Raw genomic sequence first — 26,427 nt, 5'->3', positions numbered from 1 at the left:
CGAAAGTCACCCCTCCCCTGGTCAAGTATCCGCTCTCCCCTTGTCAAACATCACCCTGTTTAAGCTTTAGTCCTCACCTGGTCAATCGTCAGTCCTCCCTGGTCAATCGTCAGTCCTCCCCTTGTCAATCGTCAGCCCTCCTCCAGTCCAACATCACCAATCCCCTTAGTAAAGTATCAGTCAAAAGTACAAGATTTTTCCCAGTAGAACAAGCAGAAAAACTGGAACTATTATTACATGGACTCAATACAGAAGAGGTGCTAGTTATTATGTTTTTGCGCTTTCATAATCACAAAATGTCACCTTTATTGAAAAACTGTTGTATACTTGCTTAGCTAGATTCATTATTTTCAGTTAAGCCGTTCTACTAAATAATTGTCTATTCCACTGAATCTAGCTAAGCAAGTATACAACAGTTTTTCAATAAAGGGGACATTTTATGGTTATGAAAGTGCAAAAACAATTTTCAAATTGATCTTACCATAGACAACCTAGCACATCTTCTGTATTGAGTCCATGTGATAAAAGTTCAATTTTTTCTGCTCGTTTTATTTGCTGGGAAAAATCGTATACTTTTGACTGATACTTTACTAAGGGGATTGCTTATGTTTGACTGGAGGAGGGTTGACGATTGACAAGGGGAGGACTGACGATTGACCTGTAGGGCTGAAGCTTAAACGGGGGATGTTTGACAAGGGGAGAGTGGATAATTGACCAGGGGAAGGGTGACGTTTGACCGGGGGAGGGGTGAGTTTCTGGGTAGGAATGATAATATTCCTAATATGGATGCTGTACACAGGGGTGTTTGAGCGCCACTTACTGGTTGAGTTTACCCTTCCTTTATTTGTTGACGGTTATGAATTATCGCGTGGCTTGATAGGGAGTCAGCGCTTTTTCATGACAGGCATGCGCATTGAGAACACACGTGCTGTCCTCTGAAGTAGAACATCGGAGATGGCGGACGTAGAAAGTAAGTGTTCTTTGCATTCATGCTTTTTTCGAACAGTTTAAATACACTATGTCAGTTTGAGGTTGCTAGTTTCAATCACGGTGAAATGGATGATGTATATATTTTTAGTTGGTAACGAAGTTATTTTATTGAAGTTGTCTCAAATGTTTTTGACCTATTTGAAGCACTGCACCCAACATGGAGGCATGGGCAGGCGGCCACGTTCGCAGCCTGTAGCATTGCAACTTTCAATGTAAACTCGTTTGTGGCTGTGCACCTAGACTAATGTATGATTATTTTGCTACCCAATTTTGCTAATATTACAATCGTGATAAATTGTGGTAGCATGCCTTTTTAACGTCTACCACAAAAGTATCTCTAAATGCTATAATAAACATAGCTAGCAAACGGCGTACTTGTTTTATACTGTAACTTGTAAAGGAAAATTAAAATGATTTGCACTAACTTAATTATTGTTTTTAACGTTCGAGTAACTGCTGCTTAATTTCAAATTCTTTCAAGATATTTTTGTCAGCTACTACTATGCTAACTAGCTACTTAGCTAGCAAATCATGCAGACCCGAGGGGGTAGCTAATCAGTTTTCCTATTAATGTTACTTTATATGAACTGCTAACTATATATGTACAACCACTGTCGCCGACTTGTATGTGGTTCTCAATCTATACGTATGTTCTACTGACATTGGGTGAAATAGGCCATAGTTAGTTTTTTTGCAGCACCATACGTACCTCGTGGCAAGCGTGTCGGCCACGTGGGTGCGCCTTTATCACATCCAGCGTTTGTTCCTAATGCGGGATGACATCACGAAATATCTTATTGATTTTTTTTAAACGTGGTGCTCCGTATGTTCGCAATGTATTACTGATGCAGATTAGGCATTTTCCGAAGACGTGGAACTGTTAGAGACGCGTAATGCAACACGTTTTACTGGATGAAGTACATTAACTGTTTCCATTCGTTCATCCTTTCAAGTGAACTCTGCTAAGAAGCAGAAGAAAAAGAAGGAAAAGAGAGTTGCTGATGATGAAGTTGGAGTAAGTCCTTATTGACTGCACCACTTGAGTACAGTACATTTTTGTTAATCACAATCTTATGATGTTGATGTACATTTATCTAAGATACTATATATTTTTTTTAACAGGATATTCAAGAGAGTGGGGATTTCCTCATCAAACCAGAGTCCAAAGTTCCAAGTCTGGACACATCGCAGTGGCCTTTGCTGCTGAAAGTGAGTTCGGTTTTCCAACTGTTCTTGTCTTGTCTGCTATTGGGATGCTGCATCTGTAAATGATGAACTTGTTTATCCATTCTCTGAGTGCTGCTGGGCCTTGGCCCTGTAGCCCACTGGGCCTGTTCTGGGCCCAGAGGGTTCAGTTGCTTGGCTCCATGCTGGTGCTCTAGTGTTCTACTGGGGTAACTGCGTTGGGGACAGGTGTGCTGGTACATGGGCCACGGTCCTGGCCACAACTAGGACGATCATAAACTCCTGATCACATGCACGTTCTGTCCAAACACTAGATCTGGTTACTAGAATGTTCGTTGTTCTTACATTCCCTATTTTGCCTATTGTCTTGCAGAATTTTGACAAACTCAATATACGGACGGCTCATTACACACCTTTACCAAATGGTTCAAACCCTTTGAAGAGAAACATCCAGGATTATGTCAGGTAATGTTATGTCTATGCTACGTTTGTCTTGCCCCACATCTCATTGTCTTTATGCAGCCACATGATGAAAATGAATAGATTTGCACTAGCACTATGTGCAAAGATGACTTACTATCTATCACCCTTGTCTGATGGCTTTAGAATATTATCTCAGTGCGATTTAGAAAATGCCATTGAGTGTAATTTGGTTTTGCGCCGCCCTTCCAAACCCACATGTGTCATTTACAGGTCAGGCTTCATCAACTTGGACAAACCTGCCAATCCCTCCTCACACGAGGTGGTGGCCTGGATTCGCCGTATCCTACGGGTGGAGAAGACTGGGCACAGTGGCACCCTGGATCCCAAGGTGACCGGGTGTCTCATTGTCTGTGTGGACAGGGCTACACGCCTGGTCAAGTCCCAGCAGAGTGCAGGTGAGTCTCCTGAATTCTCAGCCCCTTCCTGCCTTGTTTACCGCCTCACGGTTATGTAAACACATTAACATCGGCCTCTCCTTACTACTCTTGTGCCGTCTATTTCAGGCAAAGAGTATGTGGGAATTGTTCGGCTGCACAATGCTATTGAGAATGAGCATACGCTTGCTAGGGTAAGTTCTCTAGGTAATGTTTGTTTTAGTGTGACAGTGTACTTTTAAATGTAGTTATAAGCATGATTTGCTTCATGTTCAGTCACATGTTTTGGCTGTGAGATGATGAAAGTGTTTATCCATTCTCTGAGTGCTGGTTAGGGTCCTACTTTCTTAATGGCGCTCATGTCTGTTTTAGCCGTGAGTGTCCTCCGTCCCGGCACCAGTCTGCCGCCTCAGTGTTCTACTGGGGAAGCTTGTGTTGGTGACGGGATGGGAATGGAGGTCCCTGCGATAACAAAGACGATTTAACACACCTGATCACATGCTAGAAACTGGATGGGTTTTGCCTGGTGTTGTGAGGCAGCTAACAAGTATCTCCCTTCTTTAGGGTCTTGAGACGCTCACAGGAGCTTTGTTCCAGCGACCCCCTCTCATTGCAGCTGTTAAGCGCCAGTTGAGAGTGAGAACCATCTATGAAAGTAAACTCATCGAGTATGACCCGGAAAGGAGACTGGGTAAGGAATCCAATGTGTCTTCCGCCACTCATGCCTAACTGAAAACATTGTCTTTATCACTAACACTTTCAAGTCTACAATTTTAGTTCACAATACAATGGAAGGTTTTTGAAAAAGCCACATGATGATCTCATAGATAACATTAGTATTTTGTGCAAAGATGACACATTATCTATCACCCGTGACTGATGGCTTTATAAATGTTTCCCTCATAAATGGTTGTAAAGTTGGAGCCCCAGCTGTTTTGCACCAATTGAAGAGCCCCATGTTGGCCATGTGTGCATGTTCATCCACGCTTTGGCTTTCAATGAATGACTTGAATAAATGTAACTCCACCGTAGCTATCGTGGTCTGAAATGGATTCCACTTGTGCAGACTAATTAAATCCTCATGAACTGTGAAGAGTTGATGACATTCTGATGGTGTTTTGTTGCAGGTATTTTCTGGGTGAGCTGTGAGGCTGGGACTTACATCCGAACCCTGTGTGTCCACCTCGGTCTCCTCCTGGGTGTTGGTGGACAGATGCAGGAGCTGAGGAGAGTTCGCTCTGGAGTTTTGGGCGAGAGGGTGAGTCTCTTAATCTGTTGGGTGTCTTGTCTGTGGTGGGTCCAAAGTGTTGAGTTCAGTTCTGGGCTTTTCCCCAGTCCTGGTAATTACTCTTTGGCACAGAGAATGGCATAGAATGGCTTTGTATAGGTGGACAGGACAGCCACATGATTCCACTCTAGCCAACACGTTGATAATGTGGTGTGTGTTCTGTTCGTTGCTGTACGTTCTGGTCTCATTAAATGTTTGGTTCTTGTTTCCTGTAGGACAACTTGGTGACCATGCATGACGTGCTGGATGCTCAGTGGCAATATGACCACAACAAAGATGAGACGTACCTGCGCAGGGTCATCTACCCATTGGAGAAGCTTCTAGTGTCTCACAAACGCCTGGTCATGAAAGACAGTGCAGTGAGTTCTGGCTTTCATTGATCATCACCTCGTCTTCTGCAAGACTGAACGTGTCTTGTGCTAAATGGTGTGTGTTCCTTTCCTCCCCAGGTAAATGCCATCTGCTACGGGGCTAAGATCATGTTGCCGGGTGTCCTGCGGTATGAGGATGGCATTGAGATTAACCAAGATATCGTTGTTATAACCACTAAAGGAGAGGCCATTTGTATTGGTGAGCAATAGAAGTGCATTGTGTTATAAAGCAATGAAGGCTTTTGAAAAGGCCACGTGATGATCTCATAGACAACATGAGCGCTTTGTGCAGAGATGACACATTATCTATCACCCATGACTGATGGCTCTCCGTAACCAATGCTTGAATATCAGTCATTTGTTTTGCATTGACATTTATTCTGGATTTCTTTCCCCCCAGCGACTGCCCTGATGACAACTGCAGTGATCTCCACATGTGACCACGGGGTGGTGGCCAAGATCAAGAGGGTCATCATGGAACGTGACACCTACCCCCGCAAGTGGGGCCTGGGGCCCAAGGTAATGTCTGCTGTGCAAGCTACTGGTGCTCACCAGTTAACCCTTTACACTTGACCAGCTGTCATAGGGACTTCCTCTGTGTGATTAACAGGCCAGCCAGAAGAAAATGATGATCCAGAAAGGCCTGCTGGACAAACACGGCAAACCAAACGGCAGCACTCCCTCTGACTGGAAGGAAGGCTACGTAGACTACAGGTGAGGGCCCCGTCTCATGGACCAGTGTGGCAGTATGGCCTAGGTGAATGTTCCCATACTGACCCCCCGATGGGTGTCCATTTCTGCTCTGCGGCCTCTGAGTCGGCCTGCAGCATTGACCCTCACAGCTCAGTGGAAGCCTGCTGTGTGAACTGTAAAGGTTTCAGTGTGTAACAACCGATTCAACAGCTGATCATTCGTTTCTGGGTGTGGAATTTGTTAATCTCAGACAATGAGTGATCTGTGTTATGGAATGACAAGTGTTGTCCTTGTTTTCAGTGCATCCAAGCCTAAGGCTGAAGGAAACGGTGAAGCAAAGGTATAATAAGTTTACTGTCTTTTTGTAATTTACATGGATCAGTATTCATACACGATAAACTAGTTTATTCCACAAACATTTAAGCTCATGAGAACTGTTGTGTTCTTCAGAGGAAGCGAGAAGCCAGTGACAGTGAGAGCGAAGCAGCAACAACAACCCCAGCCCCTTCGACTCCAGCAGAAGACAGTAAGAAGAAGAAAAAGAAAAAAGACAAAAAGCAGAAACTAGAGATGGAGGCAGAGGAGCCAGCAGCTGAGGCAGTAGCAGATACAGATGGAGAGGTGGGTTTTGGTGCCTGTACAGTATGGAGGTGTGCTGAGGTGGGACCATGTTGGTTCCTTTAAGTCATTACAGCCTGCATTTAAACAGCAAATGGACATTTTACTTAGTTTTAAATTGTTTTTAACATCTCTAATCATTACTGAAACTCTCTTTGTGCAGGTTGGTGAAAGTGCCAAGAAGAAGAAGAAAAAGAAAAAGAAGGAAGCGGAGTCCGAGTAAAGAGCTCTTCATGCTCATGATGGACAATGAATGGACCATAGACCGCAAGGGTTGCAATGAGTGCCTGCATATATTTACTCTACAGATGAAACCGCTGCTAGAGGCAGCAGGCCCAGCAAGAACCTGGAGATGGCTACTTTTATTTTTGTTTCACAGCGGTGGCAGATTTCTGGGCCACAGAAACCAGGGGCTTTGACTGGTTAGTCTGATGGTCGAGTGGTTAATGGTTTTACCAGCTCATCCACCCCTGTAAGGACAGTGTTTTGGTACATTGTAAGTACTGACCCTGTGTTGATCTGTTCTCTCTGGTTGTACCTTCGCTGTCAAATGCCCTTTTATATTACTGTAAATACAGAAGTGACTAATCATGAATTGTAATTTGAAATGAACATGTTTTTGTAAAGCTGTCTTGTCCTTTTTTTTTTGTGTATTCTGTTTCTAGGATGTCACACTCGCATTTGTCTTTCAGTAGGAACTCCATTTCTGAGCAACTTTAGTTTGAAAATATTTGAAAACTCAGTACCATGTTTTGTGTAGGCAGGTCTGAATGAAACTCAGTAATAAAATAGGGTGGACATTTTAATCAGTTTCAAAGTGCTTCACATTTCGACATGAGGTATACATGTGAGTTGATGTACTGAAGATGAGACAGGACAACTGGTTGTAGAATTTGTATTCCCTGTTTTTGACACGTCACTGTGTAAGCTATGTATGTAATGTCATGGCACCCCGGTTACAATGAAACCCTGTTAGGTAAAGTGGTACGTTCACAGTAGTGGTCCTCTGCATTGCAAATCCTCAGCAGCTGTAGCCATCAATCACTACTTGAGTCAGAAACATGATTTTAAATTGAAAATGTCGCTTGGTGGCACGCATACTTCCTAAAATAAGTGTCTTCCTCTACTGCATTTTTGCAAATGCTCTTGTGCAGAACAATACAATAACCATGGTGATTGGCTGCTCCCCAAACCAGAGCATCAGTAATGTGTGGGGCTAAGAGTGCACCAGCCAAACAACTTCCATACGGGGTAGATAGGTCAGTAGACCCAGGAGATGGGCACCCACTGTGGGGTGGAAGTTGCTAGCTCAATTGCTGCCTCCACTCCTTTCACGCTCTCATCAACATCGTTGTTAACCAGCACCACATCAAAGAAGTGGCTGTAGGTGGACAGGATGGCATCTGACTCCTTCTGGATCAACTGCACAGCTTCTGACTACAAGCAAAGGTAAAACATTAATCAGACTCAAGTCCTGAGCAGAGAGGACAGTTTTTCTGTATTATTAATTAAGTTATCTCAGTAGTTTATTTCAAGTCAAAAAGATTGGTCTTTTGGGTAAATAACATTTTGTAAATTTTTTTACTGGAAATAGTAGGATAGTCCGCAAATAAAACCAGTCATACCTGGGATGCTGAGTTGGTGGGTGCAATAAAAACCACAAGGGGTGCGAAGTCTGCTGTCCGCAAGACTTTCAAGGTCTGAACAACAAGAATGAAACGAGCCACATCCATTGTGTTATGTGAGATCTGAAAAAAGGCAATGCTAACCAAAGCTTGATGTCCAGGTCTACACTCACCTGAGGCTCAACATCCAACAGTGCAATTTTTCCTTGCTCATGGATCTTCTGGATGGTCTCTATTTTGGTTCCAAACATGTACCCCTGGTAGCTGCCGTACTCAAGGAGCTCATTCCCAGTTATACACTTTGTCATGGCCTCGTTGGAGATGAAGTAGTATTGCTGCCCGTTCTCTTCGTCCTTACGAGGGGGTCTGTCAGTGTCTGTTGTTCGCGAAACAGATAATGCAGGTTGGTGGGTTTTTAGCAAACCAAATCTCAAACCAGACCGAACAGATAAAGGTCCTACTCACGTGGTGCAGGGTAAGCAAACTTCTCTGGGTATTTAGTCAGCAAAGAGCTTTTGATATGACTCCTTCCCACACCCGGTGCCCCTACACAGAGGATATAGAAGACAATGGACATTAGTCTACTCTTTAATTAGGGACAAACTGACATTTCTGGTTCAAAGTAGACATACAGCAGGTGTAATCTTACCGATTAGCACCAAGGTTTTCCTGCTGAACGCTGGAAGCCGTACAACCTCTTCATAGGAAATCACGTCCAACTGGTCAAAGACTAACAACAGAGAAGACGATGCCATGTAATGCAGAATATATTCTTAATGTAGTTAGTACAGTTACTTGAAGACTGAAGTTGGGCATTCAAAAAATGAAATGTCTTACTTGAGCTGTGCTTGGCCAGATACTTGTCTTTGCACTTCTTCTTCTTTCCAAATGGGCTGCAGGACTGGGTGACCGCTGCTGCCTTGCTTTTACTGGCCAACCGCCTGGAGCAGAGGAAATACTGGAGGTTACCCCTTTAGAGGCATTTTGAGGTAAATGCTTTATCTTTTGGGTAATCATTAGTACTTTACTTCAAACCTCCGTACCATTCTTGAAGTTCTGGGGAAGGGATGAGTCCAGCGAAGTCAGCGGTAGAGCTCTCCACCCTTCCTTGCCACCAGTTTGGATCCTGCTTGTTAATAATCTGAATGATGTCGCCCGTTCTGAACTTCAGCCCCGCCTCTTTGCATGGGATGAGGTCATCATTGGTAGGGTCGTAGTCAAACTGAGCCCTCATGTACATCTAAGGAACAGTAACAAAGAACAGCTGCATACACAGAGATGGCTGAGACATGCTGTCCTTGCCGGGAATTGGCAGTATGTCACCTGACCAAGAGAGCAGCAGGAGCAGCTGCAGACATACTTTGAAAATGGCAGGTGCAAACTTATTTTTTTAAAACCAGACGGAAACCCAGCGAGACAGAGTTAGTAGGGCTTCAGACCAGTCAATCTCACGGCGGGAGGGTTAAGGGACGACTGTGGATTAGAAAACTAGTCAGAAAAATACTCACTCTGTATTTCCTCTGGCACCCCCACTTTTATACAATCAGGCATCGATACAGACTGATAGCTTAAACTGGAAGGTGTTTTCATCCATATCAAATGAAGTACGCAGAAATTATGGACTTAGTTATGGACATAGTACCCCAATTTAAACTATAAATGTATAGTCTTGACTAGACCTTCTGGCCTTCATGAGGCAGATAAATATGACTGAATACACAGTCATCTAAAAGATGGTACATTAAGAGGAAGAAGAGAAACTACTGAGAAAGAAAGCACAGCAATAGCAAACAACCTAGTAAATCAAGTAAGATCTCTACAGTGGACAACAAAGAATGCAAAAAAAATGAAGAAAATACTGTCAGACAGATCAGGACCAGTCTTTAGCAGGCATGTGTGGATATCAGCCACTACAAAAGACTTCACCAGAGGAACTACAGAGGCTGGACTGCAAGGTGCATATACTGTATACAAGCTAGCCTAGCCTGAAAAACCTGATGGCCTTGAAAGTATGTAAACGGTTCTGCAGATTTGGAAAAAGGTCTTGGGGACAGATGAGACAAAGATTCACCAGAGTGACGCCAAGACAAAGTAGGGAAAAAAGGATTAAACATATTTGACGGCATCTGTGAATGACTGTTGCTCTTGAATGAATGTACTGCTGCTATAGGACTGGCTCACTTCTCTTCACTGATGATTTAACTGCTGACAGCAGAAGCAACATCAACTATAACGTTAACCAAAACATTTTGTTTGATCAGATACAACCAAATTCCTCTAAACTAACTTGATAATAACCCAAAACACACTACTATAGCTAATAAGAAGCTTCTTCAGGCCTCAACACTCTAAAATCTTTAATGGAAAAGTTGAGCAAGCATTTGATTCAAATTGGGCATGCTTTTAGTCTTGTATTTGATGAAGAAAAGAATAAAGGCAAAAGGACCCCAGAAACCAGGAGGAACTGAAGAAGACTGCAGCATGGGCCTAGCAAAGCATCATCAGGAGAGATCAGGGAACATCTGGTGACTTGGTATGGACCGCAAACTTCAGGATATCAGTGCTTGCAAAAGATATGTGAACAAGGATTAGACATGACTGTTGTACATAATGTTTGGTTATTTAAAATGGATGCAATATGTACAAAATGTGCTGTCATTTGTAAATAGTTAATATGAATTGGAGGAAAACATAAATATAAAATTGACCAAATAGTAATTTCTATTAGGCTGAAACAGAGTTTAAAAAAAAAAGTAAAATTTTGTGAAATTCAATTTGTGATTATGGTCCTGCTTCATCTCAGTAACTCCAAGCGACCTCGGGACAGTCGATGCCAAGATATGTGTCTTCCAAAGCCCATTCGATGCCATTCTGGCTGTTATCACGCTGCTTGCTCAACATGGAAGTCTAGAGTGGAGTCCTTATGCGTCAGAAAGAATACAGGTGCTGGTCATAAAATTAGAATATCTGATGAAAACCCCAAATTCACTATCTCAGAAAATAAGAATATTGTGAAAAGGTTCAATATTGAAGACACCTGGTGCCACACTCTAATCAGCTAATCAACCCAAAACACCTGCAAAGGCCTTTAAATGGTCTCTCAGTCTAGTTCTGTAGGCAACACAATCATGGGGAAGACTGCTGACTTGGCAGCTGTCCAAAAGACGGCCATTGGCACCTTGCACAAGGAGGGCAAGACACAAATGGTCATAGCTAAAGAGGCTGGTTGTTCACAGAGCTCTGTGTCCAAGCACATTAATAGAGAAGCGAAGGGAAGGAAAAGATGTAGAAAATAGGTAGAAAAAAGTGTACAAGCAATAGGGATAACCGCACCCTGGAGAGGATTGTGAAACAAAACCCATTCAAAAATGTGGGGGAGATTCACAAAGAGTGGACTGCAGCTGGACTCAGTGCTTCAAGAACCACCACACACAGACTTATGCAAGACATGGGTTTCAGCTGTCCAATTCCTTGTGTCAAGTCACTCTTGAATAAGACACAGCGTCAGAAGCGTCTCACCTGGGCTAAAGACAAAAAGGACTGGACTGCTGCTGAGTTATGTTCTCTGATGGAAGTAAATTTTGCATTTCCTTTGGAAATCAAAGTCCCAGAGTCTGAAGGAAGAGAGGCGAGGCACAGAATCCACGTTGCTTGAAGTCCAGTGTAAAGTTTCCACAGTCAGTGATGGTTTGGGATGCCATGTCATCTGCTGGTGTTGGTCCACTGTGTTTTCTGAGGTCCAAGGTCAACGCAGCCGTCTACCAGGAAGTTTTAGAGCACTTCAAGCTTCCTGCTGCTGACCAACTTTATGGAGATGCAGATTTCATTTTCCAACAGGACTTGGCACCTTCACACAGTGCCAAAGCTACCAGTACCTGGTTCAAGGACCATGGTATCCCTGTTTTTAATTGGCCAGCAAACTCGCCTAACCTTAACCCTATAGAAAATCTATGGGGTATTGTGAAGAGGAAGATGCGATACGCCAGACCCAACAATGCAGAAGAGCTGAAGGCCACTATCAGAGCAACCTGGGCTCTCATAACACCTGAGCAGTGCCACAGACTGATCGACTCCATGCCACGCCGCATTGCTGCAGTAATTCAGGCAAAAGGAGCCCCAACTAAGTATTGAGTGCTGTACATGCTCATACTTTTCATGTTCATACTTTTCAGTTGGCCAACATTTATAAAAATCATTTTTTTGTATTGGTCTTAAGTAATATTCTAGTTTTCGGGGGTTACTGAATTTGGGATTTTCATTAATTGTCAGTTTTAATCATCACAATTAAAAGAAATAAACATTTGAAATATATCAGTCTGTGTGTAATGAATGAATATAATATACAATGAAATTATTTTGAATGGAATTACTGAAATAAATCAACTTTTTGCTGATATTCTAATTTTATGACCAGCACCTGTACACTCTCTGGCCTTCAACCTCAATTTGCTCACAGTTGCCCAAGCTGCCAAAAAGAGGTTGGTAGAGAATGCCCAGCCGTGAGACCCCAGGTTAATCCGTAAACAGGCATTGAACCCTGGTCTTGCAATGACTTAGCTAACGTTGAGGTAGTGACTTTACTGGCCAACAACCTGGTTTCAACACTATCATAGATGTTAGAGTTAGTAATCTATCAGTTGATGGGTCACACAACACCTTCCTGTGATGCTATTGCCATCTGATGCACACAAATGACATATCCAAAGGTAGGAGTTGTGTTCCAAAAAGTTATTGTTTTCTATATAATTACTGCACAGTTTAGTATAGGCTACTAATCTATAAATGGGTAAAACATCCGACTGCCATCACTGACCGTACATCTGCTGCATTTATCATAATGCCTGTACTTGCTTCTTTTATTCTGGAACTGAAACACCTGACTTTGAAGTGCTTGGCATTATGTTGCAGAACACTTTTCCAATTAGTTCACATTTTCTCAGTTCACAATCATTTCTAATAAATACATTTGTGAGAACAATCGTTGTGGTGCGGAGGGAGATATTATGTCATACATGACCAGCAGATGGCAGCGTGAAGCACTAAACTCTATCAACCACCGGTCTAATTTGACTAAGGATGTGTGAAGTAGGCCACTAGTATCTCTAATAGTTGTATAGTCACCTGTGTCTTTGACTGACTTAAGGGGAGGATTCGCCTGACAAGAAACAAACTTTATTTAATAACTTGGATTCGGGATAAGACACAATTGGAAGAAACAGGTACCATAACAAGGTTGTGGTTTTTATGTTTCAAGTACTCCTTCATAAGAAAATAATTCATAATTGCATTACTGTAGCGCCTAGTTTGTCTCAATGCACCTTACCTCACACGCAAGAGAACACCGTGGCTGGTTGGGGATGATTTTCAGTGTGACCACTCCGCTGGTATCTTTCTGTAATGGAGGAAGGCAACCTTTTTGCTTGCATCCCACACTATCAAAACTATAACTGTGAGTTGGCAACACATTTGCATCGTTTAACTGACACTTTCATCTTGAGCGAATTACAGTAATGAGTACATACAGTTTGATACACCTCCCCCCCATGGGTCTCTATCACAGGGAGGTGATCTTGAGTACTATATATTTGCTTTATTAAGAAACAATAGGGGCTAGGGACTTGCCAGGATCTTCTGAAGCTGGTCAACAGAGTGGTTGGCAACACTTTTTCCATTGATCTCTGCTATTTCATCACCTTCGTGTAAAGAACCTAGAGGACAGACAATGATCAGGACAGATGGTTAGAGAGTGTTATTAGGCAAATAAATATCACTCTGACAAAAATGAATTACAGCAGTTGGATGAGTATAGCAGTCGGATGAGTACATCAGTCGGCTGAGTACATCAGTCGGAGTGGTTTGGTTCTGTACCTTGCCGGTGAATCATGCCCCCATGTAATATTCTGGCCACAGTGCACTTCTGTTTTCCATTCAATTTCAGAGTCACTCCCTACAGGCAAAAAAGAAGAGTCACAAAAACAGCACACAGCAACCAGTCCTCAAAATGACAGAAAGCCAATGAGAGATGGAGGGCAGGTCACAGAGTGAGACGTGAATGGTTTACCATGGGTTCTGAGGGACTTTTTTCAAATGCCACCTCCCGCATCCTGGTCGCCTCGGTTCCGTTCATGTGCCCAGTACTGCCGTTGACGCACACCTCTACTCCTTTTGTATCAATGGCTGGCATTGCCCCCTACGGGTTAACATGGCAACACTGAACATCAACAGGCACAGGTGATGGCATACCATTTTCAACAGAATACAAAAAATGAAATATGGCAGAAACAACCACAATGTGCTCCCATATGAAATGCCATTTTGGATTATTATCAAGGCAACATTTTTTAGGTTTGCTAAGTGCCATTTGTTGCACAATCCAATCGGCATTGTGCAATGTTTAAGTATAGCTACATTGCAAAATACATTGTTATATTAAACTAACCATCCTGAACATCTGAAGTCAGATTCTTGGAACACTGGCACCTCCAGTGGCATTACGAACAGATTTTATAAGCCGCATCCCAACAGCCATGTTTCATTTGTCTTTTCAACTGTTTAGGATTACAAATGATCATTTTTACCAGCTCATTAGTCAGGGACAACCTATATCCACTGCTCTTGTACTCCTGCCTAAAGGTTGTCATGGCTATGCCAGAGCCATTGTTGTGAATGATTCCAAAGTTATGCAGGTTACAATTGCATGCAAAACAGCTTTTATGGGGTCCTCTTTGTGGAACAGATGTGTACTTTAGTGCCAGATGCCATTTGTCCAACACATGACATAGATTTTACTTGCTGCCCAGATAAAAAGCTTTAAACAATTGGCCTTAGACTTTTTGATCAGTACCTAATTAAAAAAGGAGCAAAAAATTGTCTACACCCATGAAGTAGTATTATGTGCTCTGATTTTAACCTGGGTTGATTTTAATTTGAATGCTGTAGTGGCACATGCTCTGATTTTAACATGGGTTGATTTTAATTTGAATGCTGTAGTAGTACATGCTCTGATTTTAACATGGGTACATTTTTATTTGAACCCAGGATGTAGTAGTACGTGCTCTGATTTTAACATGGGTTAATTTTTATTTGAAACCATTCTGCAGTAGTACGTGCTCTGATTTTAACATGGGTTAATTTGTATTTTAATGTTGTAGTAGTACATGCTCTGATTTTAACATGAGTGGATTTGAATTTGAATGCTGTAGTAGTACATGCTCTGAATTTAACATGGGTTAATTTGAATTTGAATGCTGTAGTAGTATGTGCTCTTATTTTAACATGGGTTGATTTGAATGTGAATGCTGTAGTAGTACATGCTCTGATTTTAACATGGGTTGATTTAATTTGAATGCTGTAGTAGTACATGCTCTGATTTTTACATGGGTTGATTTTAATTTTGAATGCTGTAGTAGTACATGCTCTGATTTTAACATGGGTTGATTTTAATTTGAATGCTGTAGTAGTACATGCTCTGATTTTAACATGGGTTGATTTTAATTTTAATGCTGTAGTAGTACATGCTCTGATTTTAACATGGGTTGATTTTAATTTGAATGCTGTAGTAGTACATGCTCTGATTTTAACATGGGTTGATTTTAATTTGAATGCTGTACTAGTATATGCTCTTATTTTAACATGGGTTGATTTTAATTTGAATGCTGTAGTAGTACATGCTCTGATTTTAATATGGGTTCATCTTAATTTGAATGCTGAAGTAGTACATGCTCTGATTTTAACATGGGTTGATTTTAATTTGAATGCTGTACTAGTATATGCTCTTATTTTAACATGGGTTGATTTTAATTTGAATGCTGTAGTAGTACATGCTCTGATTTTAATATGGGTTCATCTTAATTTGAATGCTGAAGTAGTATGTGCTCTGATTTTAACATGGGTTGATTTTAATTTGAATGCTGTAGTAGTATGTACTCTTATTTTAACATGGGTTGATTTGAATGTGAATGCTGTAGTAGTACATGCTCTAATTTTAACATGGGTTAATTTAATTATAATGCTGTAGTAGTACATGCTCTGATTTTAACATGGGTTGATTTTAATTTGAATGCTGTAGTAGTACATGCTCTGATTTTAATATGGGTTCATCTTAATTTGAATGCTGTAGTAGTATGTGCTCTGGAGGCAAGTCTTCTGGAGCACCCACAGCCACAAGTATATGGTTTCATTCAGACACTATGGTTTCATTCAGAATTGATTGATTTTATTTTCTTAAACTCAGGTCAATATTTATGTGCAATCGCCCCATTAGAAGTATTGTATTGATTAAACCAGCAATGTGCAAACCTGACTGGATTGAATACTAATGGAAGTACACCAAAAGTACTTCATGTGAATGACCTCTTTGACGCTGAAATACCAAAGCGGCTAATTGAAAAAATACATAAAAAAATACACCATTAAATCCTTTTTTAAAACACTGGAAACACTAGTGCCGGTCCTTCCGCAAAGGGAGAGGATCCGAGAAGTGGACTGGTCTAGTTGGGACCTCCCGTGGGATTCGGCCTGCCCTGATGTGTGGATGTCCCTCCACCAACACCGAGCCCCACAAGCTTTTATCACACCAGCTAATTCATTTTTACTCCCCACACCCCTGTCACTGTGGGCTTCATCGTGTTGCTGGCTCTGCCAGGGATTAGCCAAACCACTCACGTGGAAAGCCATCATGCAAATAAAGCTCCTGATTCTGTCCTGTACATGAAGAACTGAGTGACAGTGATTACTCACCAGCCTTAATGGAGCAGTAATGAAATGAAGACCCCTCCCTTTTGGAACAGCTCCAGGGGTGTGATTTTGTGTGTAATACAAGCCCTTAACTAACAGATATGTTTCACTATCTTTTAACTGATAACAGCAAGTGTCCCTTCATTGTTAAAGTAACTGCCAAGTGAAACTCTCACTTTTGAACGTCAATGTCATATCCAAATGAATGCTGTTGACTCAGTGGTCCTGTAGTCGTACATGGATCTTTTTTTCAAAAACATCACCTAAAACCTGACATTAGCTCAGAGAAACCATAGATGTCAACCATGCAAACAATTATTTATTTTTTGTTATTAGACAAGCTAAGAACGTTTGCCACTGGTCTTAGGTGTATAAGAAGGGTGTAATCCTTCACAGCTCTATATATAAATAGGAATCAATAAACCATTATAGTCTTCTACCATCAGATCCTCTTGCTAAATGAATGGAAGATTGCAGTTGTGCCTTTGAGAGAAAAAAAGGCTATAAAAATGATGAACTACAGAATGAAACAAGCTGGTCATTAAGCAAATTTTCTTTATCTTATTGGGTCTTGTCTCTCTCTGGCCCTTGGTACTGAGTGGGTAATTGTTAGTTCTATGTGAAGCAAGGCGACCAGCTTGATGTTATTCCCCCTAAAGGGGAGCTGTGCACACGCTGTTCCCTCTGTACTCTTTCAACATGGACACACCCAGGATTTACTGTGACAAAAACATGTTGTGGGGAGCCTTGAGAAAAATGCTGAGGCAGAGGAAAATTAACCATGATCCTGAACTGACCATAACTCCACAGACACCCACGCCCCCATCCCTAGCAACAAGCACTAGAACACAGGGAAACTGTCAAAGCTTGACAGAGCCCTCTAGAGATTTCTCAATCTCATATAGCTGATGTCAGACTTATCTAGCCTTCTCAGTCATTGACTGTGGATTTCATTTTCAACATTTGACAGGACTACAGGGTTACTGTTAATGGTGAAACCACAAATGACCAAAGCGCCTCAACATCCTCACCCTCCAGGCCAGAATGGTTCTGGTTACTGTAAGGCAACTAAAGGGGGGCAGAAGTAAGTCAGATATGTAGCAGGCCCAGTATGAGGTAACCCACAGGGCAATGTCTTACTGAATTCCAGAAGGCTTTCTGTCTGAGACAGAGCAGAACAAGGTCACCCAGGATTAGTACCATGTGGGCTTGACTGCGCTGGTTTAGTAAATGCCTGAAGGTGTCCTGTGATCAATGTGACTTGCAACATTATACAGATATTTACAGGAGACCAGTTCCAGGAGAGTAGAAAAAACGTCTCACTGGATGTCAAGGTAAACACAGATGAAATGGCACCCCATTACAAGATAGAAAGAGTGCATGGAGTTCAGAACGTTGCTTGCTAAATTAGGACAGACCAGTCCTGGCCTGTTCTGAACTGGTCGGGTACACAGGCAGTTTCATCATATAAACAGGTTGAAGTTCATTATTCGAATTGTTCAACACACAGGACTAAGTCATAAAAAGGCTCACTCAGCCTTCAATAAATCCTCCCACCCTGTGCTGACCCTGGGAGATCTAAGCAGGAACTCGCAGGTCCAAAGGAAACTGCCAAACTTTAGTCTAAAGGTTAACACTTATCATCTGGATAATGAATATCTTTAATAGCGGGAAAACAGCCAATGTCGGCTGAAGAACACATAGCACTGGCACATCTGAACCAGCTGACTACAAAGTTGAAAGCTGATTGCCTTTCCATTTTCGTGTTAATGATGTCGAGGGCACTTGATGCTTTCTTTTACGAGATGTGTACTGGGGCGTGGTTTTTAAGGTCATCTTTGTATGATGGCTTAGCTCCAGTTTTCCTGAAGCTGTTTTTGGAACCTCTCCAAAAGGGAAACCACCGGGTTTTACAAGATTGCATTTCCATAGTTACAGCCCTGATTCAAAAGGTTGTGGTTCTAAAGTGTGAGCTAAGAGCCTTTCAATAGTCTGAAGATAGTTTACTAAATGAGCTATATCCCAGTTACAGCTATGTCTGTTATCTTTTGTTATCTCAAAATGGGAAATTACTGGCACAGTATATCACATAGAAAAACAGTTTCCTACCCCAAAATGACTGTTACTAGTGATATGAGCACTTTGACAGAAAAGTGGATAGTCCTCCGCAGCTTAACTATTGCTTTATTAAAAGATTACGGCTGCTTATGGATTCTTCAGTGCCAATATTGCTTTAGCAAAGTAAGTTATCTTAATTTCCTTAATCTCATAAATGTAGGTAAACATCTGAGGTTGAACAGTGTTACCCTTCCGATGAGGACAGTGGGAATGCAGCATGAGATGTCTCAGGAAACAGAAATGTCTCAGGAAACATCCATGAACCCGAAATGTCTCAGGAAACCTCAATCCAGTAAAACATACCTCAATCCAGTACACATCAATACCACTGCACTACAGATGTTTAAAGCCGGGATGCTAAGCAACAGCAGCCATTTTGGACTATATGTTGCATTGAACAACACAGGGCCTTATTGGCTGACGATCCTCTGCTGTGCATTTCAAAATGGCAGCTGTAACTAAACCACAAAATCAAGAAATTATGACAAAAACTATTAAAACACAACTCACTCAAAATAAATCTGCTAAATGATTCAAATGTAATTGAAAATATGTTCTGGACAACAAGAAATTTCCTAGTTGGGACTGACACTTGACCTAAGTGTTTGAACAGCAGGCTTCTGGGAGTTGTAGTCCGGCACCACCATGTACGTGGGGGAGGGGTGTCAAAAACAGCAGTATCAACAATACAAGAAAGCTATAGAGCTCAATGTTTTGGGCACTTTTTAGCAGTTGTCATAATGACACCACCATGGCTTTGTAATCAAATCTCTCCACACACACCAGGGTTAGAGCAGATTCCCCAAGAAGACTCTGGGATATATTGATCCACATGAGATTGCAGAACCAAAGCAGTTACTAAGGCAGTAAATATCCCCAAAAACCACTCCCTATTTCTCATCATCAAGGCTACTTACACTGTGTCCACAAACACATAATTATTTTTAGACACACTTCCATCTACACACATATACAATGGTAGGCATTTTGAAACAGAACGCAATCTCACGATGTAGTCATAGTATACATACATTACTACTGTAACGTAATAACTACATCATGATGTAGTCATAGAATACATACATTACTACTGTAACGTTATAACTACATCACGATGTAGTCATAGAATACATGCATTACCCGTGGCGTCGTTAGGGCTGGACGTCCAGGGCTAAAGCCCCGGCTCTTTTATGAATTGCCCCGGATCTCAAATTGACCAAAATATAGTAATAATACAAAAATATCCCCAGATCTATTCATCTATAAATCCGCTTGCGGACAATGTAGACGCGTAGGCCGCTAGCATGTACATCGAAACGTTCCACCTGTACATTCAAAACCCAGTACTTTCTGTCCAGGGAGGGTCGGGGCCTCTGTACATTACTACTGTAACATAACTACATCATGATGTAGTCATATAATAGATACATTACTACTGTAACATAATAACTACATCATGATGTAGTCATATAATACATACATTACTACAGTAACACAATAACTACATCACGGTGTAGTCATAGAATACATACATAAGAAATTGAATAAATGACATAATAACATAATAATATGGATGCTATGGCTGGAGACGTTTCAACTGAAAACCGAGAGCCACCTCCACATGTTTTTCGTTCAAAGAGGGACTGAGAGCACAGAACGTAACACAAGCATATCCGCAATGTTCTAGTGTCCGTCCCTGTTATGTTCTAGTGTCCGTCCCTGTTATGTTCTAGTGTCTGTCCCTGTTATGTTCTAGTGTCTGTCCCTGTTATGTTCTAGTGTCCGTCCCTGTTATGTTCTAGTGTCTGTCCCTGTTATGTTCTAGTGTCTGTCCCTGTTATGTTCTAGTGTCTGTCCCTGTTATGTTCTAGTGTCTGTCCCTGTTATGTTCTAGTGTCTGTCCCTGTAATGTTCTAGTGTCTGTCCCTGTTATGTTCTAGTGTCTGTCCCTGTTATGTTCTAGTGTCTGTCCCTGTTATGTTCTAGTGTCTGTCCCTGTTATGTTCTAGTGTCTGTCCCTGTTATGTTCTAGTGTCTGTCCCTGTTATGTTCTAGTGTCTGTCCCTGTTTTGACTGCACCGAAGAGCTGTGGGTTCAGGATGGGAAACACTGCATTAGGCAGACATAGTTCCGTCTATCTTTAGCCTGGATGATTAGGCTATTCTCCAGTGAAACATGACTCAGTGTGGGGCTGGCAGGATACTCCATGCGTCTGATATTCTCACACACACACACACACACACACACACACACACACACACACACACACACAGCACTCTAATCCATCTGGCTACAGTCATTTATCTTGTTCATTTACAAAGGCAAAATATCACCAATGAAGCATCACAAAGTCAAATGTTGTCCGTACACGCAAACACACACACACACACACACACCACTCACAGCGAGGCACCAGCATTCACCCCTGTGACACTGCCAACATAAGACATTAGTTTGCCTCCTCTAAGCAGATGCAATGCTGTGTTGGCGATGGTCCAGGTCTCACAATAGATGCTGATTTCACATTTCTGCCTGAGGCCCCCGAGCCACTGCACGAGGTTATTACTCATGTTGCTGATGTCAGGGAAAGACTCCACGCAAGACTTCCCCTTTCAGTTCAGCCACGTTAAAAGTAGCCACTTTAGAGTCCTTTAGAGACACACTCCTGTGGAAGTGCAGTGTCTTTTTGGATCTTGATGGGACGACTTTGTCACTCATTAGATGCTTCTTCTCTGATCAAACAGAGTATTTCAACCCGTCATTCCACGTCAATAAATGGGCAAGCCTTTAGTTAATTGACTGGAATATAAATGTAAGTAAATCCCTCATAAGTCCAAGAAGGAAAGGCCCACTGTGAACATTAGACACAGTACTCCTCTGTCCCTGGAAGGTCCACGAAATCCAACCCTGAAGGCGGACAAGAGGGGCCTCATTTGTTACCCTGCTGCTGCTTCTAATAGGAACACCTGGCTCTGTATTTGCCTAAGCAAACAAAGACAAGGATCTGGGAATGCCAACCTGATCTAGGGGACCAGTGTCTGGCTGGCCACATCTAGTCTGAATCAGTAGTACCTCATCAAGATGATGATAACACAAAGCCCTCACCTGGGATGTCAAAGGTCCACTGTTAACTGTGTGGATGGAATTAGAGACATCCTTAATTAAGACCCTTAAGGCAAGTGGATACACAGTCACAATAATTATTAGGACAGATGACAATTCCTACTGAAACCTCCAGAGCAAGTGTTTCAGTTTGGAAAACATAGATATTATTGAAGTGTGTAACAGGAGTGTAACACATTGTCACCACATTTACATGAGAAGAAAAGGACTGCTCAAAACTATATTAGGCCTAGGCTGGTGGTACACGTATTGGGCCCCTCTGAAGAACAATCCATTATGTGGACAGAATGTGTTTTCCGTATTGGTGTGAAGCAGTAAACCTGTGTCTGGGTTTACGGTTCCTTGTGAGAGAAATAGCAGAACTGAATGCTGCTCACTTCTCTGGAACAAATTAAGTCTGAATTTGACAAGTGCAGATCTTTTCAGGATCAGTAATGTAACAGAGTAAGCTAGACAGAAACTCTAAACAAATGAAATATACCGGTGCAGTTATCAGACAAAAATAAATAAAAATAGAAAGTTCACATCTTTTTATTTTTTTATATGCATATCTGGTCAGTGTGAAAAACATAGGTTTATTTCCAATGTTTTGGAACCATACAGACTTTTACTCTAAATAGCATAGAACCTTTTCAAGGAAGGAGGTGGTGTTTGTTGCAGATCAAAGGATCATCGGTTAGGCCCTAAATTAATATTACAATTTTAGTAATTTAGCAGATGCAATTATCCAGCCCAACTTACAATCACACATTTTTTGATGTCATTCCATTATGCGTTTTGCAGTACTATTATAAATACAGACTATGTTGAAAGAGCTGTCCTTGGTTACAAGAGAATTGTTTCTTTTACTAGTTCTGGGCAATAGCATATCAGAATTTTAGCAGAATGTTGTCTTATCTGTCTTATGGGATTTTTGCACATCTTCTATTGCTTAGTATTATTGTAAAATTGTTAGAAAACCTTTATTTGACCTAATCTGTGTATGAGATTGTTTCATACTATATTTACACCAGGGTATTCCAACCCTGTTCCTGGACATCTACCCTCTTGTAGCTTTGTTCATTTAGACTTAAAACCTTTAGGAGGTAGTAAAAAACAGTGCAATAATGTTGCTTTTTGCTAGGTGAAGAATATATTCCTAAACCCAGTTTAACTTGTGATTCAAAAATGTGGTTGTAGGCCCCTCTGTTTTTGTTGGTACTGGAACTACAGTGAGTAAACAGATGTCTTCCAGACCTTTTCTTTTCTTGCACCTGAAACAGAAAAATATTTGGTTAGTTCGTATTTTCTCTACAGAATACCAGTGCATCAAAATCTACTTCAATTGTATTGAGTTCTAATAATGGACCTACCAAACTTTTCACAAATGACTAAAATACTAACACATCTGTTTTCAATGCATTGGTTGTTATCAAGTGCTGCCAGTTGAATTCTGGGGGAGAAAAAGCTAAACTTTTGCTGACGTACAAGAGGATGTGGCTCTGACAAGATTTAAGTTCACATGAAGGTATAGAACATAAATCAAACCATTTCATATTTCCTTATCTGAACTTCAAATACAACTGTACCACTTGCCTACTATGACAGGTATACACTCACCTAAAGGATTATTAGGAACACCATACTAATACTGTGTTTGACCCCCTTTCGCCTTCAGAACTGCCTTAATTCTACGTGGCATTGATTCAACAAGGTGCTGAAAACATTATTTAGAAATGTTGGCCCATATTGATAGGATAGCATCTTGCAGTTGATGGAGATTTGTGGAATGCACATCCAGGGCACGAAGCTCCCGTTCCACCACATCCCAAAGATGCTCTATTGGGTTGAGATCTGGTGACTGTGGGGGCTATTTCAGTACTGTGAACTCATTGTCATGTACAAGAAACCAATTTGAAATGATTCGAGCTTTGTGACATGGTGCATTATCCTGCTGGAAGTAGCCATCAGAGGATGGGTACATGCTGGTCATAAAGGGATGGACATGGTCAGAAACAATGCTCAGGTAGGCCGTGGCATTTAAACAATGCCCAATTGGCACCAAGAGGCCTAAAGTGTGCCAAGAAAACATCCCCCACACCATTACACCACCACCACCAGCATGCACAGTGGTAATAAGGCATGATGGATCCATGTTCTCATTCTGTTTACGCCAAATTCTGACTCTACCATCTGAATGTCTCAACAGAAATCGAGACCCTTCAGACCAGGCAACATTCTTCCAGTCTTCAACTGTCCAATTTTGGTGAGCTCGTGCAAATTGTAGCCTCTTTGTCCTATTTGTAGTGGAGATGTAGTGGTACCCGGTGGGGTCTTCTGCTGTTGTAGCCCATCCGCCTCAAGGTTGTGCGTGTTGTGGCTTCACAAATGCTTTGCTGCATACCTCGGTTGTAACGAGTGGTTATTTCAGTCAAAGTTGCTCTTCTATCAGCTTGAATCAGTCGGCCCATTCTCCTCTGAATTCTAGCATCAACAAGGCATTTTCGCCCACAGGACTGCCGCATACTGGATGTTTTTCCCTTTTCACACCATTCTTTGTAAACCCTAGAAATGGTTGTGTGTGAAAATCCAAGTAAGTGAGCAGATTGTGAATTACTCAGACCGGCCCGTCTGGCACCAACAACCATGCCACGCTCAAAATATCTTAAATCACCTTTCTTTCCCATTCTGACATTCAGTTTGGAGTTCAGGAGATTGTCTTGACCAGGACCACACCCCTAAATGCATTGAAGCAACTGCCATGTGATTGGTTGATTAGATAATTGAATTAATGTGAAATTGAACAGGTGTTCCTAATAATCCTTTAGGTGAGTGTATATTTGATGACAATTGGTCTTTGACAGATGAAATAAAGGCTGTATCTCATCTATTCAAAAGGGGGTGAAAAACTCAACAGGGAACATGATCATCTACCTAAACACCAGGTGTTCTTGGGTTCCCAATCATTGTCATTATTTTCTTAATCAACGAAAGTATTAGGTAAAACAACTGCTTGTTGCCAGTGAGAAGAAATAAAACGGCACTGACAACATTGGCGAAAATTACTGATAGCTAAAGTAGGCTACAGTGCTAACCAATCTTGCAGACAATTAGCCTGCTATAATGTTGAGTTGTACAACAGACAAAAGGTTAAGTAAAGGTTTCCACTGTAATGGTGGCTTAGAAACATAGAAAATCAAGTTCTCACTTCATGGAGCAAACCCCTTTACAGTCATGATAAAATAGAGAACATAGCAACAAGACAGGGTACATGTATTGAGCTACACTATAGTTAGGCACTGTATAAGGAGCTCTTTTATGTAAGCTAGCTAGCTAACAATAGCCAATTAACTGAATGGATCCGTCTCATCTCAGTTTTGTAGTTAGCTACATGTTGAATTATGGACATATGGCATAACATATGACACATTCAAAAACAGTTCAGATTAAACAACATGTCATCTAATCTATCTAAACTGGGATCTCTAGTAGTTAGTGATACACAGAATTGTAGGCCTATATTCAAAAAAGTCGAGGTAATCTAACTCCTTCAAGTTAACGTTAGCAACTTTAATAACACTTGCATAGCAAAATAGACATTTCAAATTATATAACTAGCTATAAATATATATATATAATTAATATGTCTTACCTTTAGCAAACTCTGTTGTTTTGCATCTCTTCAAACGCGAAACCAATGTTTACTTTTGTCTGGCACAGAAACAGCTGTCAATCTATCCTTGCCAAAGTACTACCCACTTTCCCCTTATCGGGTCTTCGGAAACACGTAAATCATTGTTCTAGACTGAAAATGTGGCTAGAAAATACGACCCCACAGGACAAATGTATACCGTTATCAGGCAGTGTAGAGGCGCAATACTGTTACTGCTGCATCACGTTCGATTACAACTATAGGGACTTATTACAACGTTTGAACACGCAAAACAAATGATAACGTTTTTAAATGTATATAAATACACTTAATAGAATGGATTGACATGATCTATTGATTCTACGTCTATGCATTTTAATATCAATATATGTAACCCAGGTGGATAACTTCTTGAAAACCGACCCATGGGTTGGTTGTTGGCTACCAGCTCTGCTGACCAGCTCATGGCTATTTCCTTCCACTGCGTCTTGAATCGTACAATGAAGTTGACAGAAACATCTGTATTACAACATATATGAATGTATGTAGCCCTATCAGATAGCCATGTTTGTTTAACTATTATCTGATTCTTAAAGGAAAAATCATTATAGATCGATTATGGAAATCATTTGAATGTAGTGTAAACAGCTTACCTTTTCCGGCTTTGGTTTGTTTTGAATCAGCTGTTCCAGGTACAGGTCGGAGAGGGCTGTTCGAGCGCTGTTGACCCGCTCAAGGATGACAGCGGGTTCGTTTTTATTGGATTTTAATGTCATATTTACTGGTTAGCAAGAAAGTGAACGTGATGTTTCCTTGTTCAAGGTTCAAGAGGCTGATCTCAGGTGTTGCAGCTGGGAAGGGATGATAAGGAACCCTGGCGGCCTGATATATGGCTGTTCTGGTTTAAAGTCCGAGGTTCTGATCAAATGTGAGGTAGATTATGCAGACTAGATGCGAGGTGTCGAGGACACAGCTGACAAAGCAAGTAAACATTCGAGTGCTAAAGGGGGCTGGCTCACGTGCTGCTTCCTCAGTGGTAGAGCTGTTACGTGCTGCTGACAGCCATGGGGACATACCAAAAGTAGGGACTACGCACAGTAGAAATAGGCTGGGGAGACTCATCTCAGGCAGCGGATTTATATACTAACACGTTTAAAGAAGACCGTTATATTAAAAACATGGTAAATCCCAC

At 41.5% G+C, this 26,427-nt stretch overlaps 2 protein-coding genes and 6 non-coding genes across 9 annotated transcripts; 7 read left to right on the top strand and 1 right to left on the bottom strand.

The window, feature by feature from the left end:
- Nucleotides 1–901: 901 nt before the first annotated feature.
- dkc1 (dyskeratosis congenita 1, dyskerin) lies at nt 902–6,644 on the top strand. 2 transcript variants are annotated; one of them, XR_004575940.1, is made up of 16 exons: nt 902–970; nt 1,944–2,005; nt 2,113–2,199; nt 2,549–2,640; nt 2,869–3,053; nt 3,162–3,226; nt 3,597–3,723; nt 4,160–4,290; nt 4,536–4,679; nt 4,770–4,890; nt 5,092–5,210; nt 5,302–5,405; nt 5,685–5,724; nt 5,835–6,005; nt 6,166–6,287; nt 6,336–6,644. XR_004575940.1 is itself a non-coding variant. In XM_010894619.3 (15 exons), exons 1-15 carry the CDS (start codon nt 955–957, stop codon nt 6,223–6,225), a joined length of 1,524 nt encoding a protein of 507 aa, XP_010892921.1. In that variant the 5' UTR covers nt 902–954; the 3' UTR covers nt 6,226–6,644. The 2 variants fall into 2 exon arrangements, 1 of the variants encoding a protein (XP_010892921.1); XM_010894619.3 differs by having other exon boundaries at nt 6,166–6,644.
- LOC114839609 lies at nt 2,255–2,465 on the top strand. Its single transcript, XR_003782005.2, has one exon. It is a non-coding gene; the product is annotated as a small nucleolar RNA SNORD17 (small nucleolar RNA).
- LOC114839600 lies at nt 2,697–2,777 on the top strand. The gene has a single exon (XR_003781996.1). It is a non-coding gene; the product is annotated as a small nucleolar RNA SNORD83 (small nucleolar RNA).
- On the top strand, nt 3,324–3,530 carry LOC114839610. The gene has a single exon (XR_003782006.2). It is a non-coding gene; the product is annotated as a small nucleolar RNA SNORD17 (small nucleolar RNA).
- On the top strand, nt 3,840–3,917 carry LOC114839599. Its single transcript, XR_003781995.1, has one exon. It is a non-coding gene; the product is annotated as a small nucleolar RNA SNORD83 (small nucleolar RNA).
- Nucleotides 4,330–4,460, top strand: LOC114839604. The gene has a single exon (XR_003782001.2). It is a non-coding gene; the product is annotated as a small nucleolar RNA SNORA36 family (small nucleolar RNA).
- LOC114839597 lies at nt 4,942–5,019 on the top strand. Its single transcript, XR_003781994.1, has one exon. It is a non-coding gene; the product is annotated as a small nucleolar RNA SNORD83 (small nucleolar RNA).
- A 142-nt stretch (nt 6,645–6,786) lies between the features above and the next one.
- mpp1 (membrane protein, palmitoylated 1) lies at nt 6,787–26,253 on the bottom strand. The gene is made up of 12 exons (XM_010894620.5): nt 25,889–26,253; nt 13,689–13,817; nt 13,496–13,574; nt 13,250–13,335; nt 12,951–13,019; nt 8,671–8,867; nt 8,465–8,568; nt 8,277–8,357; nt 8,093–8,173; nt 7,801–8,003; nt 7,628–7,702; nt 6,787–7,439 (listed from the first exon to the last, which is right to left on the bottom strand). The coding sequence occupies exons 1-12, from the start codon at nt 26,009–26,011 to the stop codon at nt 7,263–7,265; spliced, it is 1,404 nt and encodes a 467-aa protein (XP_010892922.3). The 5' UTR covers nt 26,012–26,253; the 3' UTR covers nt 6,787–7,262.
- Between the last annotated feature and the right edge of the window lie 174 nt (nt 26,254–26,427).

This window comes from Esox lucius, chromosome 7 (genome assembly GCF_011004845.1).
Source record: "Esox lucius isolate fEsoLuc1 chromosome 7, fEsoLuc1.pri, whole genome shotgun sequence".
Lineage (NCBI taxonomy): Eukaryota > Metazoa > Chordata > Actinopteri > Esociformes > Esocidae > Esox > Esox lucius.
The sequence above is the reverse complement of the archived record's forward strand: the minus strand, read 5'-3'. Positions and strand labels throughout refer to the sequence as shown.

Coding starts and splice junctions, on each gene's coding strand:
- mpp1 (XM_010894620.5), bottom strand. CDS start 26,011: ATGACATTAAAATCCAATAAAAACGAACCCGCTGTCATCCTTGAGCGG. Junction 13,818..25,888: donor ACAAACCAAAGCCGGAAAAG/GTAAGCTGTTTA, acceptor GTTAACCCGTAG/GGGGCAATGCCAGCCATTGA. Junction 13,336..13,495: donor GGGCATGATTCACCGGCAAG/GTACAGAACCAA, acceptor TCTGTCCTCTAG/GTTCTTTACACGAAGGTGAT.
- dkc1 (XM_010894619.3), top strand. Junction 4,291..4,535: donor CTGGAGTTTTGGGCGAGAGG/GTGAGTCTCTTA, acceptor TGTTTCCTGTAG/GACAACTTGGTGACCATGCA. Junction 6,006..6,165: donor TAGCAGATACAGATGGAGAG/GTGGGTTTTGGT, acceptor CTCTTTGTGCAG/GTTGGTGAAAGTGCCAAGAA.